This window comes from Spermophilus citellus, assembly GCF_964194105.1.
Source record: "Spermophilus citellus genome assembly, chromosome: 14".
Classification (NCBI taxonomy): Eukaryota; Metazoa; Chordata; class Mammalia; order Rodentia; family Sciuridae; genus Spermophilus; species Spermophilus citellus.
The window spans coordinates 63,528,228-63,549,238 of NC_138194.1; the positions used below are offsets into that span (position 1 = coordinate 63,528,228).

General features: G+C 36.2%; 1 protein-coding gene across 3 annotated transcripts in view; it reads right to left on the reverse strand.

Moving 5' to 3' along the window:
* Window positions 1-11,143: 11,143 nt before the first annotated feature.
* The window catches only part of VIRMA (vir like m6A methyltransferase associated), a 72,303-nt gene continuing 62,435 nt past the window's right edge, over window positions 11,144-21,011 (reverse strand). For 2 of the 3 annotated variants that reach the window (XM_081265713.1, XM_081265714.1), the window contains 7 exons: window positions 19,152-19,304; window positions 18,307-18,467; window positions 16,915-17,011; window positions 14,703-14,869; window positions 13,794-14,125; window positions 12,672-12,815; window positions 11,144-11,483 (listed from right to left, as the gene is read on the reverse strand). In XM_081265713.1, coding sequence (XP_081121839.1) covers window positions 11,329-11,483; window positions 12,672-12,815; window positions 13,794-14,125; window positions 14,703-14,869; window positions 16,915-17,011; window positions 18,307-18,467; window positions 19,152-19,304 — 1,209 coding nt within the window. In that variant the 3' untranslated portion in view covers window positions 11,144-11,328. Of the gene's footprint in view, window positions 11,484-12,671; window positions 12,816-13,793; window positions 14,126-14,702; window positions 14,870-16,914; window positions 17,012-17,776; window positions 17,850-18,306; window positions 18,468-19,151; window positions 19,305-21,011 lie in introns of those variants that run through there. The other variant, XR_014018717.1, reaches the window with a different exon arrangement.

The window sequence follows — 21,011 nt, forward strand, 5'->3', positions numbered from 1 at the left end:
TCTCTGGACTTGGAAAAGCTTTAAAGGATTTTAACCAGTGAAGTGACATCATTCAATGGGTATTTACTAAGCAACTTCCAAGGCAATGACATAGTCTGCCAGTTCTGTGAAATGTGGAATTAGAAAGGCATGTCTGAAAGGATAGAAAGTGGTCAAAGGTCATTTATTGAGTTTTATTTAACAGCTTGACAAAAATTAAGAAACTAAAAAAAATTGAGGGATTAATGAAGATGTTAAATGACGAGAATTCTTATACCGTTGATAGGATATAAATAGATTATTTGGAAATAAGGTATTTGAAGAAAAATAATTTTTAAAAGGAATGTAAATGTATACAGTCACAATAATTTTGACAGCATCTAATAAAAGGAAAAAGTGCTTAAAGACACTTCTAGCCCTCAGGACTTTTTCCAATCCTAAAGAGACAATCATAGATTGAGTTGTACTTTTGGCACTTGCTAGGGCCAGGATTACAAGAGTTTTGCATCTGGGACCTGCCAGGTCCAAACAAAAGAGTAAAAGTGACTAGGAAACAACCTGCCCTCATAGTGTCTGCAGCCTACCTTAATGTCATCTGGAAAATCCAGAAAACCTAAAACAGATTGGCTGGAGATGGCCTGGGACATTCTTCTTCCAGATTTGCAGTCTACTCACTTCATCCAGGTAATAGGAAACTTTATATGACCAAACTCTCTTATCTCACTCATACTCTACTCCTTTCCTACTTTATAGATTATCTTTGCAATTCCTAACATACTTGGTTTTCTTTTGTTTTTCTGTTACTCTCAGAATTTAAGCTATGTGAGAGTGTGATTTTTGTTTCTTGCACATATATCTAAACAGTACTATCTCATAGAAGGCACTCAATAAATACTTGAAGAATGAAGAGTTGTGTGAAAATCAACAGAGCTTAGTGACTGCTCCCTTTTAGAGGAAGGAGATTGACACTTGATTTTCACACATCAGTACCAGCATCAGAACCCTCTGAGGGATTGCTGGACTCCTCTGGAGAGTTTTGGATTCTGTGGGTCTGATCCATGCTGATAATTTGCATTTCTAGTGAGTTTCCAAAGATGTTACCAGTGAAAAATGCAAGATTTTAGGGATGAGCCCACATATTACAATGCTGTTCTTTTTGTTTTGTTTGGTACTGGGGATTGAACACAGGGCCTTAGTGTATACAAGGCAACCACTCTACCAACTGAGCTATATATATCCCCAGCCTCAGTTACAATGCTATGAAGATAAACTACTACATAAGCTACATGTAGTTGCACAGAACCAGGCACACACATAAAATACTCCATAAATGCTAAGTATGCATCTGATGCTTCCTTCCAACTGTGACTGAATTAATTGCTCTGGGCTTATCTTAAAAAAAAAAAAAAAAAAAAAAAAAAAGAACCCTGGAACTACAAAAAAGGGAGCAGAAGGAGAAGAAGAATAGCAGCTCCATTCTGTGTCAAAACTCAGGGATCTTTCACAAGACTTCCTTCCATTAGTTTAGCATAAATCTTCTGTTTGTAGGGGCTTTCTCCATATGGCAACAGCTTCTCTTTTAACAAAGGGTCCAGAGGTAAGGCATGGGAGATGAAGATCTGTTCCCACTTCACTATCACTCTGTCCAGCTAAAACTGTGGACACTTCAATAGAGGTATGTCAAATTTTCTTTAAGTTTGGTGGTATTCCAAGTTGTCTTCAAACTGAAGTAATAAGCTTCTTTAAATTGCACTCAAAGAATCCATAATCAGATTCCTGTACGACCTTTATAACCTCATCTCCCTTGTACTCTCATGTTGGGGGTTCCCAGACCACCCCCAGGTTCCATGACTTGCTAGAAAGCCTTCAATCTACAATCTTTGTTGTTTATTACAACAAAAGCATACACACTAAAATTAGCAAAGGTAAAAGGTGCATAGGGCAGATTATAGGAGAGATGAGATACTAGCTTCTAGTTGTCCTAGAACAATATATGACAACACACCCAAAGTATTGCCAACCAGGAATGCCATGTGAACACTGGTGTCAAGGATTTTTGTTGGATGTTGTTGGACCACAGAGCACCCACATGGCTAATCTTAGTTACACAGTCTCTTCCTGAGGTCAAAGTTATAAATACCTCAAGACCTGTACCATAAATCATATTGTTAGCATAAGTTACCTGCCAAGGTACCAGGTATACAGAAACACTCTTGACAGACAGGATATTCCCAGGACTAAAAGGGACTGGTACCTCCCTTCCCAGATGCTGTCAGGAAATAATGCTTATCCTCCCATACCCTGACTTTTGACTGTAGCTCAGGGCATAGCTGAGGTCACCATTCATAGAGTTCAGCAAGGCAAAGTCCAGACAGCACTGCACTCTCTCAGGAAATAGGTCACCTAATACTCCCCTTTGACTGCCTGTCAAGACACTAACTTATGGGAGTCTTTTTTTTCTTTTTTCTTTTCTTTTTGGTCCTGGGAATTAAACTCAGGGGCACTCAAACACTGAGCCACATCCCCAGCCCTATTTTGTATTTTATTTAGAGACAGGGTCTCACTGAGTTGCTTAGTACCTCGCTAAATTGCTGAGGCTGGTTTTGAACTTGCGATCCTCCTGTCTCAGCCTCCAGAGCCTCTGGGATTATAGGCTATGCCACCATGCCTTACTGGGAGTCTGTTTTCTTATCAGCCAATCACTGTTGAGTTTACCTCACAAGTTTTTCAGATTTATAGAATTATAGAAGAAAAAAAAAAAAGAAATCCAAGCTGATGATATGACGTTGCACCAAGTTATTCCAGAGGTGCCCTTGTATGAGACAGTCTGGGATTCCAAGTGACTCCCAACTACTTTAGCCTTCCCAAGGGGGCAACTCACTTTTCTTTCTTTCTTTTTATATTTTTTTAGTTGTTGATAGGCCTTTTTCATTTTTTATATATTTACATGCGGTGCTGAGAATCAGACCCAGTGCCTCACTCGTGCCAGGCAAGTGTGCTACCGCTGAGCATCAGTCTTAGCCCCAGCCACAGTCCCTCTTTCTTTCTTTTAATGTTTACCATGGGTTTTAGAAATTAAGAGGTTTTATTTCTATTATTTGTAAGTAAAATTGCAGATAATGTTCCAAATCATCATCAAAAATTCAGAGCACCTGATTTTCACATGTCAGTACCAGCATCTGAATCCTCTGATAAAAAATTGGGTTTACATAGATTCTCAAGAGTTCACATCATTAAGTACAAATTTTTGGTTCATTTTAGCACTGGCAGCAGCGTTCAGAACAATTCAAACCCAATGCTGAAGGAAGCATTTCTGAATGTATATGACGATATGAAGGGCGCTTAATCACTGAGCCACATCCCCAGCTCTTTTTATATTTTCTTTAGAAACAGGGTTTGGCTGAGTTGCTGGAGGCCTTGCTATTGAGAGCCACAGCCAAAGGGGCCCCAGCAAACTTCCAGCTGCCAGCAACATCTAGCTGATTGGCTCCTCTGCCGTGATGTTCATTGGGCTGTTTCCCTGCCCTTCAGACTGCCAGCTGATGATTGGCTCACAGCAGCCCCAGCAACATCTAGCTGATTGGCTCCTCCACGGAGCTGCTCATTGGGGAACTTCTTTGGCTCCGCCCACACGACCCAGCCAATCAGCCTCAAGAGCAGGAGGATTGTGGGAGGTGGTGAGGTTTGTGTGGGAGTGAGAGGCTTGTGGGAAGCAGGTGGTGGCAGTTGGGCTCTGAGGGTTTTTTCCTAAGGAGCTGTTTTGTTTGGCATTTGTAGTTCTAAAAATAGTTAGTTTCTTTTGACAAGTGGCTCCTGAATTGTGCCCAGCCAGACTGCCAGCACCTTGCTAAATTGCTGAGGCTGGCTTTGAACTCAAGATCTTCTTGCCTCAGCCTCCCAGCTGCTGGGATTACAGGTATTGCCACCACCTGGCTGGCAGACATAATTTAATGGAAGCAATTCAGTCTTCTGAGTAGCTGGGTTATAGGTGCATCAGTTTCAAGTACTTTTAAATTAATGTCTCTACATTGGACTTTTTAAAAAAGATAGCATATCATATCAAACTTATATGTACTGGGGAACCAAAAAAGTGTGTAACCCATTCTATTGAGATATTTGCTTTATTGCAGTAATCTGGAGTTGAACCCCCAGTATATCTGCAGGATGCTTTTTGTAGGAGCACTGAGCACAGAACTAGAGCTTCTAAGTTACAATTTCCTCTTCATAGTGACTATTTAGTATTTATTTCATCATTTCAGGTTTCTTCATTTGAAAATCTACCAGTAGAAAGATGTTCTTGGATGTTTTGTGGAAACTGAGCTTTCCCTTCCACTTTTCAACAGATGTCTTTGCTTTTCTACTGCGATTAAAATATATATATATATATATATATATATATATATATATATATATATATATATTTTAGTTATAGGTGGACCCAGTGTCTTTATTTTATATTTATGTGGTGCTGAGGATCGAACCCAGTGCCTCACACATGCTAGGCAAGCGCTCTACCTCTGAGCCACAACCCAGCTCCCCACTGCAATTTTTAGATGAACTTCCAGAATTACACAAAACAAACAAAAACTACCTTGGTACCACTTTATTTGCCTCCAGCAAGTTTTTGTTCCAGGATCCAGTCTAGAACCCTACAATGCATTTAGCTGTGCTACTTCTTTAATTGCTTCCAATCTGTAATAATTCCTTAGAATTCCTTTTTCTTTCATGAGCTTGACACTTTTTTTCCTGATAGGAGGGGGTACTGGGAATTGAACGTTGAAGCGCTTACCACTGAGCTACATCCTCAGTCCCTTTTTTTTTTTAATAACCCCAATTGTACCTAGGATTTATTTGTTTCAAATATAGAGGTAAGGTAGGTATGAGGATGTCTTCAGCAACAGAAGCCTCCTGTCTGGATTAGAAGGATGCCAACGGGAGAGTCCTCACTTGGACCAGCTGAGCTGGTCACAGGCAGCACTCCTCCACAGGCATGGGTTTCCTTATAGGCCATCCAGATGTCTTTCCACCCTACAAGAGGAAAGCTGAATGCTCCCATATAGTATAGAAAACAAAGATGCAGTCCAGGAGGAAACAGGCTGAAACATACACTGCAGCTGAACCAAGCTGAGGAGAAGCAGGTCCTCTAGGTAGCAATGCCACAAGCAGAGATTATTACAGTTTAAGACTTGGGAGGAAATCTAATATCCTAAGCAGCAAGTCTCCATTACAATTATTTGTAACTGATAAATACCTAGGAGAACATGTTCTGAGATAATGTTAATATCCTCTTTCTACTCAGTTTTACCCACTGGTTTTAGCATCTATTTTGCTGATCATAATTTTCAGTATGATATTTACCCAATGGGATTATGTATTTCCCTCATTTCTTATACATTTATTAGAATTCTTCTATTAGGAAGAGTTCTGCTCCTCTCCTCCACTTATTTACCTATTTAATCATTTATTTTTTTCAGTATAGAATCAAAGATATTTATTTTATTCTGTGAAATGATCGAATTTATCAATATTTTGTAAAATTATTCAAAGTTTGGTCATTAGAGGTTCTACCTTAGCTCATCTGGTCTACTATAATGAAATACCACAAACTGGGTAGCTTATACACAACAGAAATTTAATTCTCACATTTCTGGAAGATGGCAAGTCCATGGCACCAGCAGATTCAGTGTCTGATGAGGGCCCACACTCTGGTTCATGGATGCTGCCTTCTTGCTGTGTCTCTTGAGGACTGCACTCTCATAACCTAACCACTTCCCATAGACACCTACATGCTAATCTCATCACATTGGGGGCTTTTTAATTATACGAATTCTAGATAGTCTTAGAATGAAAAAAAGAAAACTCTTTTCCTACACTCCAGTTGACTCAACACTTCTGAAACTGGATGTGTGACTTCTGTGGAGAGGGCAATAGTTGAATTCTGGATATGTTTTGAATACAGAAGCCAGCTATCTCAGAAGTAAAGTGTGAAACCGAGGAGGTAAGGACAACTCTAGGTTTTTAGCCTGAGAAAGCTAGGAGTTGCCACTTAGAAAAAGAAGATGGCCAAAGTTCAGTTTGTTTATGTCAAACTGGTTATGTCAAACTGAGGTGCTTACCAGATATGTAATGGAAATGTTGAGATGCAAATCTAGGGGTTACAGACATAGGCTGGAATTTTAAAGTATGTAGACCTGCTATTTAAAGTCATGAGACTAAAAAGTAATCAAAAACAAATGTAGTTTTAAAAATTAAAATTTGGTCCTAGTAGCTCAGGAGGCTAAGGTAGGAGGATCTAGAGTTCAAAGCCAGACTCAGCAAAAGCAAGGCACTAAGCAACTCAGTGAGACCCTGCCTCTAAATGAAATACAAACTAGGGCTGGGGATGTGGCTTAGTGGTTGAGTGCCCCAGAGTTCAATCTCCGGTACTCACCCCACAAACAATTAAAAGTTGGGACTAAGGATGTAACTCAACGGTAGAATCCTTGCCTAGCATGCACTGCACAAGGCCCTGGGTTCAATCCCAGAAACCACCAAAAAAATAAATAAAAGTTTTATTCAATTATGTGAACTGAACACAGTAGCACACACCTGTAATACCAGCCACTTGGAAGTCCAAGACAGGAGGATCATAAATTCAAGGTCAACCTTAGCAACTTAGTAAGACCCTGTCACAAAAATAAAAGGACTGGGACTGGTGAGCGGGGTGCAGTGGTACACACCTGCAATCCCAGCAACTCTGGAGGGTAAGGAAGAAGGATTGCAATTTCAGCAATTTAGTGAGGCTCCAAGCTATTTAGAGAGCCCTGTCTGAAAATAAAACATAAAAAGGCTTGGTGAGTAAGCACTCCTGGGTTCAATCCTGAGCACCATATAAAATAAAATAAAGACATTGTGTTCACCTATAACTAAAACATTAAAAAAAATTAAAAATGGTGATGTGGTAAACCAAAATTGGTGTAGCTTAGTGGTAAAGTGCCACTGGGTTCAATCCCCCATCCAAAACAAACAAACAAACAAATAATTAAGAGGACTCAGACATCTTTAGAAAGAAACATATTGGTGGGCTGGGGATGTGGCTCAAGCGGTAGCGCGCTTGCCTGGCATGTGTGCGGCCCAGGTTCGATCCTCAGCACCACATACAAAGATGTTGTGTCTGCCAAAAACTAAAAAATAAATAAATAAATATTAAAATTCTCTAAAAAAAACGCTTCTTAAAGAAACATATTGGTAAACTTCAGTTCATTTCCATCTTTTTGTTTGGGGGCAGGGTACTGGGGATTGAACTCAACCACTGAGCCACATCCCCAGCCCTATTTTGTATTTTATTTAGAGACAGGGTCTCACTGAGTTGCTTAGTACCTTGCTTTTGATGAGATTGGCTTTGAACTCACAATCCTCCTGCCTCAGCCTCCTGGGCTCATTGTGTGCCAATGCGCCTGGCTCATTTCCATCTTTAATCATTAAATACCAAAGTGTATCACCACTAAATATTTTTTGTAAGGATATTATGTTATCTTCAGTTTCAGGTGATGTTACAAGTATTGGAGGTATTTATAGGACAAATAATAGCAAATCAATACATACATATATATATATATATATATATATATATATATATATATATATATATAATAAAATCATGATTACCATCTCTTTAAACATTAATAATTTTTATATTGGGAATTTCATGCTCTTCTTGTCATATTGAAATATATCATTGATGGTAGTAACCATGTTATGCTACTATTCTATAGAAAACAAGACCTAATTTGTCCTCTCCCTGTAAATCTTAATTTTGAGTTAAAAAGCATTATTTATTAGTCATGGTAATGACAGCTAACTGGTTAGCAAACAACCAACATCCTAGGAGGTAGAAAGAAGAAAAAGAATTTGGAGACCTCCTTTTAATCTGGTTACTCTTTTTTTTCTTTTGTAATAGTACCAGAATTGGACTCAGGGCCTCACTACTACTAAGCTACACCTCCAGCCCCTTTTTAACTTTTGTTTCAGACAGGGACTTGCTAAGTTGCTGAGGCTGGCCTTGCCATCATCCTGCCTCAGTTTCCCAAGTTGCTGGGTTACAGGTGAGCCCTGTGCCCAGCAACCCTTCTTTTTTCAGTTGTTATCTCATTTGTCTTTTAGTAACACTTTATCAATTCTAAATTGTTTTTTACTTAATTGCTTTATATTTCAGAATACAGTTTTCAATTTTTTTTTTTTTTTATGGTGCCGAGGATTGAACCCAGTGCCTCACAGGTGCTAGGTGACCACTCTACCACTGAGCCACAACCCCAGCCCTAAAATTGATGTGTTTAAAAGATCCCTGATGATTTGTTCATAACACATAGCAAATTAATGATTCGTTAACCAAGCCAGGATTAATACCTAGCTCTTTTCATTACTAATTTTCCTACTTTTTCATCAGAATAAGCTTCAGAGATAAAATTTTGTTTCATACAATTCTTTCAGATGAATTCTTTTCAATTTTTTATTTAACTCAGAGAATAATAAATTTCAGAGAACCCTATGTTGTTCAAGAAGGGACAGGTGAAATGCTTAAGCAGCAAGTGTCCCATTCCGGGGTTACCAGAATGTCTAAAGAGACATTGCTCCACCCCAGGATAAATACTTAAAGCAGCTGCAGACTTGGGAGAGGAGTAGGAGAGCCATTAAGCCTACTTCAGTTCAGATCTTTACAAAAATACTCCCAAAGTCTCTCCAGCAAACCAAGAGAACTTCATTGGAGAATAATATAGTTTGCCAACTCAAATAATTGTCAAGATTTATTAACTTGAAAACATTTTAAGGATTTTCATTTGGTTATTTTAGGGTTGTCTTTTGCTTTAACATGAAAGCCACGGCAAAGTGGGGTGTTGAACACCTGTAATTCTAGCCACACGGGAAAGCTGAGGCAGGAGGATCACAAGTTCAAGGCCAGTTTTTGCAACTTAAGCAAGACCTTGTCTCAAAACTAAAAATAAATAATTCTTTGAAACTCCACTTCCATATGATTAATTCTGTTAATACTTAACCTAAAAAGTAGCTTCTTACTTTTCCAAAATGGTCCAGAGGTATGGAATTTGGGAACTAGCCAACCTGGTTTTAAATACTATTTCTACCACTTTTTTTTTTGGTGGGGGGCAGGGGGATTACTGGGGGCTGCACCTAGGGGGGCCTAACCATTGAGCCACATCCCTAGCCCCTTTTTTTATATATATATTATTAGAAACAGGGTCTTCTGAGTTGCTAAGTTGCTGAGACTGGTTTTGAACTCATGATCCTCCAGCCTCAGCCTCCCTGGCCTCTCGGATTATAGGCGTATAATTTGCACCTGGTTTATCTGAGTCAAGCTCCTTAGCTTTCTCCATCTGAAAATAAGGATTAAACCTCCTTTGCTGAATTGTTATAAAGACTGAGTGATATATGCAAATAAGGTGATCAACTTGTTGGATTCCTTCCCTCCTCATTTATCTAGAAAGTTTCAGTTACTCAGGACATTTTCAAATTTTCCTGACATTGCTTCTACACTAATAATTTATTATCTTTGCTGACCAGCATTACTGGGTAATAACCTAAAAGACTTATAAGGCAAAAACAGTTCTCTGATATTTCTTTTGAGATTATATTCAACTTTATCGAAAAAATATCATAAAATATGTATCTATATATAGTCAGATCTTCTCATTCAAGAAACAAAGTTACCTAGGAAACATTAACATGTATTTGTGTCAGGCATTATAGACAAATTTCTAATTCATCTAATATGTTAAAAATATCTTTAGAGAAGATGAACCTATTAGGTTTCAGGATTGAAGGAGGTTTAGATTAATTTATGTGCTAAATTTCTATATTGAAACTAACACCTGTATGTGAGCATATTAGGAGATGAGGCCTTGGGGAAGTTTGGTTTAGACTGTCCTGAGGGTAGGATCATCATGATAGGATTAGTACACTTATTAAAAAGAAGAAGAGACATGAGAACTTGTTCCTCAAGGAAACCATTGAGGAAAGACTGTGTGAGAAAAAGCAAGAAGGCCCTCATGAAAACCTAATCAGGCCAGAACCCTGATCTTAAGACTTCTAAGTCTCCAGAAATGAGAAAATTTTGTTGCTTAAGCCTGTGGTGTTTTGTTATTGCAGTGAGAACAGGCTAAGACACTTTGGTTTTTGGACACCATTAGTTATGAAGATTTCCACTACCTTTCACTTAAACATCAGAATCTTTAGAGCTGAACTTTTCTTTAAGGCATTTTCTTAAAAGAACTGAGACTTTCTATTTACTCAAAAATAATTTCCCAAAACAAAGAGTGATAAAAGAATGGAATAAGACTCATACACGTATTTTTTGTTTGAGAACTCTATATTTTATGCCATTTATATAGGCTCAGTGTGTTAAGACATACCTTGGGGATATGGCTACTTTCTCAAAATTATAAGCTCCACTTCTGAATATAAAGTCCAGCATTTATTAGATGTTTCTGATTCCCAAAATAACAGTATCAGGATATGCCTCATTTCAGGCTTTAATTAACTATATAATAAAAAAACATCAGAAGGTCCAAAGCTGAAACACAAAGTAAGTTTGTCTTTGTATGTAACATGGGAGAAGTGTTTTGTTTCTTTTGGTACCGGTATGGTTCCCAAACCTTACCAGGGCACCTTAGTAAATTAACATGAAGGCCAGAGAATATTTTAAAATTGTGAGGAAACATAGCAACACCATTTGGACACCACATACACTACTAATTTGAGGTAGTTTACATTTTCAACATTAGATAACATTATATTCCTTTCTATGACAGCATATCTTTGTAAAACGTTCAGCAGTTGGATAAAAAGTACTATGAAATAAGCATAGTAGAGAAGGAAATGCTGCTGATTCCAAATTTTGAGATGGTGTGCAATGTCCGCAGTTACTAGTGATATTAACATAAACTGCCTGGACCTAACTAAATATTTAATAAACAGAAGTATCAGATATTTCTTTTGGCCTAAGTATGCTGTAAAAAAATTACTGTGACATTAAAGGGTGCCATGGGCTGAGAAAGACTGGGAACATCTGTGGCATAGGCAAGAAAAATACAAAACAAGTCATTTAGTCTTTCTACCTAGAAATTTTCTAAATAAATAGTCATATAAAAAAGGGGAAAAATATATACAAACATACATACAAAGTTTGGCTTTTTATTGAAATCTTAGGTTAGGTATCAAACAAAATCTGCTTTCTTCAGATAAAAATATTCTCTCAGATGTCTCCAGATAACTGCTAAGTCTAAATTGGTCCTTAAATGTCTTTTTATTGTCCTCATGAAATGTCCATATACACTTAGGATGTTCCCCAAAGCATTTTTATCGTGTAAAAGACCGTACATGACGACCTCTACCACTGCCTCCACTCACAAACTTTCCTCTGGAACCTCCACTGCCACTATTAGCACTAGCCCAGGAAGGTCCAAGTCCCCCACGACCTCTAGAAGCACGGTCTCGAGGACTTGGGCGGTAACCTACAAAAGAAAGAATATTTTTAGTTCCATCATCCTTTTCTTTCACAATAATTAAAAACAAATTTATGACACTGTTCAAACCAAGAATTCCTCTTCTACTTTTTTTTTTTTAAACCCTCCTGCCAGTGATTGAACCCAAGGGTACTTAACCAATGATCCACATCCTCCCAGCCCGTTTTATTTTTTACTTTGAGACAAGTTCTCACCAAGTTGCTTAGGGTCTTGCTAAGTTGCAGAGGCTGGTCTCAAACTTGTAACCCTCCTGCCTCAGCTTTCCAAATTCCTGGGATTACAGGAAAGTGCCACCACACGCAGATTCTTTTCATTATTTAAAAACTCTTCTAAAATCTCTGGGAATGTGGTAAAGACCACTGAATTCTATATTTTAAGTAGGTAAAGTACATTATATACAAGAATTATATCCCAAATAAAACTGTTGTTTAATAAATGTGCACTTAAAACCAAAGCTACTTCTGGCAAAAATTCTGAATGTGATATAGTAATGCTTAAGAAAAAGTAGGATTACAAATCAGGCACAGTGGCACACACCTGTAATCCTAGCTACTTGGAAGGCTGAGGCAGGAGGACTGCAAATTCTAAGCCAGCCTCAGCAAATTAGCAAGATCCTATTTCAAAATAAAAAATTCAAAGGGCTAGATGTAACTCAGTTGTAAAGTACCCTGGGTGGGTTAAATCCTCAGTGCTGAAAAAAACCAATACGTTCTTATATACACAATAAAAGTAAACGAAAACAGAATAAATCATATAGACATTTCTATTACCAAAATTCTTTACAGTTAACCATAAGAATGGGATCCTAATTAGAATGATTTATATTTCATGTATGTTTAATATGTCAAAATATACTCAATTGTCATGTATATCTAAAAAGAACAAATTTTTAAAATACTTTATTGTTAAATAGGTATAATACGTTAAATGAGTATAAGGATTGACTTTCATTATTAAAATGGAGCACATCACCATGAAATGGTAGTTCCAAATATAAAAATATGATTACCTTGACAGAAGATGTGTATTGGGCATTATTTCACAGATATAAACTTGACTCCAGAATTTATGTCAACATTCTAAATTATTCTGTCTCAAATAAGAGTCATTCAACAAATAGAAAAGAAGGAATTCACTTCCCTTCTATCAGTAGTATCAAGTAGGGAAGACACATACCTGTAGAACTAAGTGGTCTTAATGGTGGAAGAGGGCCCCTGTTAAAATTGCTCTGGCCACCACGACTTTCATTGTAATTTCCTCGAGGAGTATTCTGAGCACTCCAACTGGAGCCTCTAGTTCCCTCCCGACGACTGTAGTTTCCTAAACACAAATAATGCAACCAGAATCTACATTTTCACAACCTCAGTTGGATTAAGGCAGATGTGACAAGTTTTTCTTAATCATCAAAAGTAATGGAAGAGAAACTGAAATTCTATGAACTGAATATACTATAAAGTAGAAGCATCACCCAGTGGTTTATAAGCAGAGGCTACCAGCATTCAAACACTAGTCACCTGAAGGATAATTTTATTTTCTGTAAAGTGGGGTATTAACAGAACCTATATCATGGGATACAAGAATACTATAAATAGTGTTTATAACAACAGTTCCTGAAACTGCATTTAAGTGTTTGCTATTAAATTCCTATCCTGTTCCCCCTATCCTCCTAAATCAGCAGTTATAAAAAAACAATTCGACAAGTCACCAGTAAAGAGTAATTCATCTAAATAGAGTCAGTTTCTAAAATATTCAAACAATTGAAAATACATGAAGCTGTAGCTCAGTGGCAGAGCCCTTGCCTAGGATGCATGAAGCACTGGGTTTGATCCTCAGCACCACATAAAAAAATACACAAATAAAATAAAGGCATTCTGTCCACATACAAATACCTAAATACCTAAATAAATAAATAAATAAATAAAGCGCATTAAATACAACACTTGGAAGCAGAGATAAGAAGCAATAGTGAACTACACAGAACAATTTCAAGGAAATTGCTAAGTTCAATTGTGAAAATAATGTATGAATATTACACAGGACAAATAAAATTGTCAGGGTAAAAAGGAAAATAATTAGCCAAGATTTATTTTACATTCCTCACTAAAACTACACTGTATCAAAGGTCGACTTAAAAAGCAGAGTATTCTACTTAATAGAGTACTCTGCCAATAGTACAACTGACCTACAAGCAGTTTAACTGAAGTAAAAGAAAAACACTTTATCTGAATCTGCCATTTGAATCAGATACTTTAATAGTCCAATATTCTAACCCATTAGAAAATACACCTAAGTTCTTACCTTTTGAAGCAGGTGGTGTAAAAAACCTATTTTGACTATGAAAAGCACCGCGTCCTCCTCGATTGCCTGAAAACCCACCACGAGAAGAAATCTTCTGTGATACTTTGAGAGGTCGTTTTGGTGGGGGTATTCCATCTTGAGGGACCACTTCTTTACTTTCAGCTGCAACAAAGTCATCCACATGCATAGATGGTGGCCTACTTGTGTTCTGTTTTCTCTGACGAAAAATATCATGGGGTCGTATTCCCTGTCCAAATCCTCCCCTGCCCCTTCCTCGTGGTGGTGGCACAACATGAGCTCGTTTGGCAGGTTCAATGTATTCAGATTTTCCACTATTAAAACAAAAATACTTCATGAAACAATTTTTCTTCATATTTCTCATGAAAATAGTCAATTTTGCAATACTGAAAATTCAATTTCATTTCTTTCTTACTCCAATTCTGTTAACTTTGCAGGTATCTATATTACTTTCTGCAATAATACAACAAACTAGCTAAGAATAGTACTCACATTTTATATAATCAATAATTTTTTAAAACAATTCAGTTCACTTTTTATTCAACACTTCCAAACTTTCATAAAGAATAACATAATAGGGGCTGGAGCTAGCACAGTGGTAGAATGCATGCTTAGCAAATATGAGGGCCTGGGTTCAAGCCCTAGCGTTAAAAAGAGAGAGAGACATAACAAAAATACTGAATGTGTACTGGCCAAATTATCTTTTTAAAAAAAATCCAAATAAGGGGCTGCGGTTGTGGCTCAGTAGTAGAGCCCTCACCTAGCATGCTGGGTTCAATCCTCAGCACCAAATAAATAAATAAATATCCAAATAATATTCACAATTCAAGTGCTATGTTTAATAGTCATGCATTTATCTTAAAATAAGATCTTTAGCAGAAAAAGTTTTACCTTGAAGTTATAAAAGTCTCATGTTTGTGCTTCCCAAGTTTGAATCCTTTTGTAGTCTTGGTTCTCCCTGGAGATGATGGTTCTGACAAAAATGAACGCTCTAATTCTGAGTGCAAATCAAAGTCACTACAACATTTTTCAGACAACTCAATTAAGTCAACCTTTACCTGTGTCATAAAAAATGAAACAAAATACATCTTAAATGTAGTTATCAATGTAACATTTGACTACAGAAATTATAAATTATATTTAACACTCACAGTTAATAAATTATAGATCTACCTCTCCTCATCTTTTCAGAAAGCAACATCATTGATAGTTAACAATAATTTTAAAAAACCTTAGGAATTCAGTAACTTACTTTAGTGGAACTCTTCTCAAAGCAGGACTATAAATCTAGAGAACTTCTGCTGCCTAAGAGGGAACTCAGGATTTCTCCATATAAATTAACACTGCAATACCTCCAGATCATTTCCAAAAGAATCTGAAAATTATGTACCCTGCCAGCCTTGTATAATGACCATTTCTACTATAAAACAAATCTTCACCACAGAATGAAGTTCCAATGCAAGTAATTTCAGAGAAACAAAATACAGTTTACATTTCAAACTTATCATGCTTAAGAGACCTAAAATTTCTCTAAACCATGGTCACAATGATCACTGCAAGACAGTTATGGTTCAAATTTATGGTTTAAAGTTACAAAAAGAACAACTTTTTGGGGGGGAGGATTGAACCCAAGGGCACTCAACCACTGAGCCACATCTCTAGCCCTATTTTGAATTTTATTTAGAGACAGGGTCTTACTGCTTTGCTTACACCTCACCAAGTTGCTGAGGCTGGCTTTGAACTCACAATCCTCCTGCCTCAGCCTCTAGAGCTACTGGAATTACAGGCATGTGTCAAAGTACCCGGTCAAAAATTATACCTTTTAACACAAATATTTTACATCTGTACTGCCCATATGTAGACACCAATTGCAAGTACTTTTAAATCTAAATTAACTAAAATTAAATCAGAATAAGATTCAGTTCCTTAATCATATTAGCTACATTTCAATCCCACAAAAGTTACATGAGGCTACTACTGGCTACTGTATTGAACAGGGCAGACAGATTATAAAACATTTCCATCACTGAATAGGTCTTACTGGAAAACACAGTTCTAATGGTTCACTGATGAATTTATACTAAAAAGATATTAATATTTTAATGAAATTTTAATTGAATTATATGTGATTTTTAAACAATCTTATTCATTTATTTATTATGGTACTAGGAAATGAACCCAGGGTGCTTAACCACTGAGTCACATTCCCAGCCTTTTCATTTTTTATTTTAAGACAGTGGTGCATGCCTATAATCCCAGTGGCTTGGGAGGCTGAAACAGGAAGATTCCAAGTTCAAGACAATCTCAGAAACTTAACATGGCCTTAAGCAACTTATTAGCGAGACACTGTCCCAAAAAAAAAAAAAAAAAAAAAAAAAAAATCCCCACTGGGGATGCGGCTCAGTGGTTGAGCACCCCTGGGTTCAATCCTTGGCACCAAAAACAAACAAACAAAAAAAAAAAAAAAACCTAAATGCAAGAATGAACAGTTGAGACTGTGGATGTAGCTATGAGGCAGAACAAGAACATGTGCCTAACATGCATGACACCCTGGTTTGAGCCTCTGCAAGAAGAATGAACTGTTATTTTGTGGGATAATTTTCTCTATTCTATACCTTAAAGACATAAGAAAACAAAGTACTTTGAAGCAGTTACATAAAAATGTGATTTTGGGGCTGGGATTGTGGGCTCAGTGGTAGAGTGCTCGGCCTAGCACGGGCGGAACCCGGGTTCGATCCTTAGCACCACATAAAAATAAAGGCATTGTGTTGTGTCCATCTACACCTAAAAAAATAAATAAATATTAAAAAAAGAAAAAGAATATTCTTAAAAAATAAAAATAAAAATGTGATTTTTTTTCCTCCTTAAAAGCAACATTCCCAAAATATAAATCACTAACTAAAAAGAAGCAAAACAATTAGCATAAAAAACAGAGAGTTCTACATACCAGGTAAGTAGGCAACTGGCATAATAATATTTAATTCTCATCATCAAGTAGACCTGACCAGCTATACAATATGTAAACTGTTATAATGCTAACAACACAGAGAAACAAAAAAATCAGTAACTTTTTTCTAAATATTTGGTAATAAAATCTTTATACCAAATCCAGATCTGTATCAATCTCTTCAGCTTGAAATGGAGTAAACCACATAGATTTCAACTGATCATCCATGACATCGGCTAACACATATGCAGTCCTAGGAAATGAAAAGTATTTGGTAAAAAGCAGAATTTCAAAAAATATTTTAGCTCATCTTCTAAATATAAGCTACAGAAAGGTACAATTAAAAATATTACCTGCTGAAGTACTACTAAAATTAGCACAGACAATTTCAAAAAGCTATTCAATAATTAAGAATTCTTTAAAATTAGTAACTTCAGAAATAATCCTGTTGTAACAACTTTTGACCTTTGGTAAAATAAAATGGACCCCTGGCCTTACTTCCAAAATGGCAAAGTTCATTACACTGTACCAATCTGTACAGAAACTGCCTATATTTAATTTTTCTAAATACAAGGTTTAATTCTATCACATTAAATGGCTATTAGAAGCCAAGCATGGTAGCAGATATCTATAACACTAATGGACCAGGAAGGCTGAGGCTAGAGATTCCCAGGTTCTGAGGCCAGCATCCCTGGGTTCATTTCCCATTACCACAAAAAAAAAAAAAAAAAAAAAAAAAAAGTCATTAAAGCTATAATGCACCAAATATTAAGAGGTATATATCCTCTACATTGTCTATTGGTTTGGATTTTTTTTTTCTTGAAGCATATGGTGATTTGGTTTATTTATAATGAATTTTCCCAGACACATACATTTCTGTAATCTACAAATCCAACATAATCAATTTATTTATTACACTAGAAATCATAGGTTACAATAATTGTTATAATCTTAATTTTTAACATGGAAATTTTCATATGCAAACAAGAGCACATGGAATGAGAAACGCTTTTAAAACCTTTATAAACTTCAGTAAATGTTGATTTCCTCTTGTTTGGGTTGGATTATTCCTCAACACATCCTCCCCTTACCTTAAACAAATTCGAAACATCACATGATTTTATCAGCATCATTTACGTTATTATTATAATTGCATATTTTTTTTAAGCTTTTCTTAAAAAAGCAAAATAAGCTGAGCACAGTGACGCACACCTGTAATCCCAGTGGCTCAGGAGGCTGAGGCAGGAGGATCACAAGTTCAAAGCCAACCTCAGCAAAAATAAGGCACTAAGCAACACAGTAAGACCGTCTCTAAATAAAATACAAAATAGGGCTGGAGATATGTTCCTGAGTTCAATCACCAGTATCCCACCCCACTCCCCAAAAAAGCAAACATGCAACAGAGAGGGTATATGTGACCTGCAAAGCTAGAATTTTTACTGACTTACCCTTTACCAAAAAAAAAAAAAAAAAGCTTGTTCACCCTCTCTAGCCTCCAACCATTGTATAGGTAATATCTACTCAAATACAAAACATTACTTGATTTACCTATTGTTAAACAGATTCTGGAGAGATTCTGGAGCTGAAAGTACTGGTTCTACATCCTGGTCACTGAGAGGTAAAGGATCACCTGATGACTCCAGCATCTGCTTAAGTCCAACTACATTGTCCAACAAAGAATCCAGATTGTCGTCATCTTTTGAATGTTCCTATACATAAACAAATGCAGAATAAGAAAGTGCAGAAAGACCTTGAATAATTATAAATATAATCTACTGACTCTTTAGGAGAAAAGGCTAAATTATTTTATTGCTAAACAATGTGGAACACCATCAAGAAATCATCAACTTAACATTAAACATATTAAAATAAAACAAATACCAAAATCATACATCTTTTTTTTTTCCTTTGTTTTCTTTTTTCAGTGTTTGTGATTGAACCCAGGGCCTTGTGCATGCTAGGCAGCAGCCCTACCACTAAGTTATATCACCAGCACCCCCCATTTTATTTTATTTCTAAATAATGGCAGCAGGGAGTAACCTGCATACAGAAATAGACAATTCCAAAAATACTGCCTTTATTTACATTTACTCCTTTAAGATTCATTATAGTATAGAAGACTTCAAATTATTAATCCAAAGACTTAACAGAATGGTAGAAATATCCAACTAAGGATTATCTCTTAGCTGTTTGTTGTTTTTGTTGTTGTTGTTTTGCACTACTGGAGGATTGAACTCATGACCACATACATTCTAGGCAAGTGTTCTTCTACTGAGCTATATCCCCAGCCCTAAGGATTAGTATTTAAAAAGGTCACTATGAAAAACTTAAACTAAGAAGAAAGTATGCCTCAGGAATATTCTGCTTTTGTTATTTTTGTTTTTCTTTTTTACCAAAACAAGCTTCTCTAACTCCAGGAACAAATTTTCTGGACTTTCTTCTTTGCTTTGTAGAAGTTGTTTTAACTCTGCTGCATTAATACTCATTGTCCGTGATGGATGAGCTCCCTCCACTTCCATGAGACCACTATCATCTCCACAACATCCCTGGAAATATCACAAACAAGTTAAATTTGAGAGCAGAAAAATTTGCAAAGATGCTTCCAAACTTATTTAGATATTTAAGCTATTTGCTGCGATCTTCTCCTCAATGTTATGGTTTTACATTTAGTATGAACAGATAGTTTAAAGGATTTTAGTTGAAGCTGAAGTAAGTTTGAGACTCACAAAATAAACAGGTAAACACATATGTATATTCAATTTACTGGCACCAAGAAGTCTCAAGAAAAATATTAAATGGCAAACCCTCTGGTACTTACAGGACACACAACATACTAATTGATGTTCAAAAGTTAATAAAATATGGTCAAATTACACTGTTATGTTGTATATATGTACTAGTATATAACAACAAATCTCATCGTTATGTACAACTATAATGCACTAATTAAAAATGTGAAAAGAAAAAAGAAGCTAATAAAATACTTACTAAAACAAAGAACTGAAAGACCCTAAAATTGTATTTCTAGAGACAAGGCAAACAACTAAAGAAAACAGTAACAATCACACTTAAGACTACCTTCTGTCACAAAGTGAATATTTTCTATTTTAAAATCATCCACATTGTTACATATGAAAGAAAACTTACAGTACAGCATCATGTACATGCCTAACAGTACTTCTAAATCTTTATTTAAAAAAAGAAAAAAGAAAAGAAAGAAACACCAGATGGGTTCAGTGGTAAATTCTACAAAATATTTAAGGAAAAAATTAGACCAGAAGATAGACACAGAGGAAATACCTCTTAAGTCTTCTACGAGACCAGCACTTCCTAATATACTCAGGCAATACAGAACAACACTTTTGGTAAACAACATAAAGCACATACTACAGTGATCCCCTAAGGTTATAATGAAGGTGAAAAGTTCTTATCACCTAGTGAAGCCACAGACATCACTACTGTGTTGAAACTGCCTACAATATTCAATATATGTGAATACTGCCTACAGTAATGTGCTACACAGGTTTGTAGCCTAGGAGCAAAAAGCTATAGCATATAGCATCTGGGTATTAGTATGCTATATCATATAAGTACACTCTATGATGCTTGCATAACAATGAAATCACTTAACACATTTTTCACAATGTATCCCTGTTGTTAGGAGACACATGACTATAAGAAAACTAGATAGATGTTACAAGGCCAATACATCTACAACTACAGGCCAATACATCTCATGAACACAGACAGAAAAATCTACAACAGATTATTAGCAATCAAACCCAACAAAGCATAAAAAGAACTAGTGGAATTTATTCCAGGGGTATTTAAAGATGTTTTAACATTCTAAAATCAATGTCTATCACATCATAGGGCTAAAGAAAAAAATCCACATAATCACATTAATAAATGTGGAAAAAAGTATTCAACAAAATCCAATACTCATTCATGATATAAATTTAGTTAACTACGAATACAAGAAACTTCCTCAACTCATTTATCTACAAAAAATCCACAGCAACATCATGCTGAATAGTGAGAAACTAGAAGCTGTCTTATTAAGATCAGGATCATGGTACCAGAGCTTTACTACTCCTTTTAACTAGATTCTATAAAGACAAGAATGGATATAAAAGATACAGACAGAGAAGGAAGAAATTAAAATGTCTTTCACGGAGGCAAGAGATATGTGCAAATTCTGTACTTTCCACTGTTATTTCATTTAAATTTTTTTAAAAGTCCATTTAAAGGGG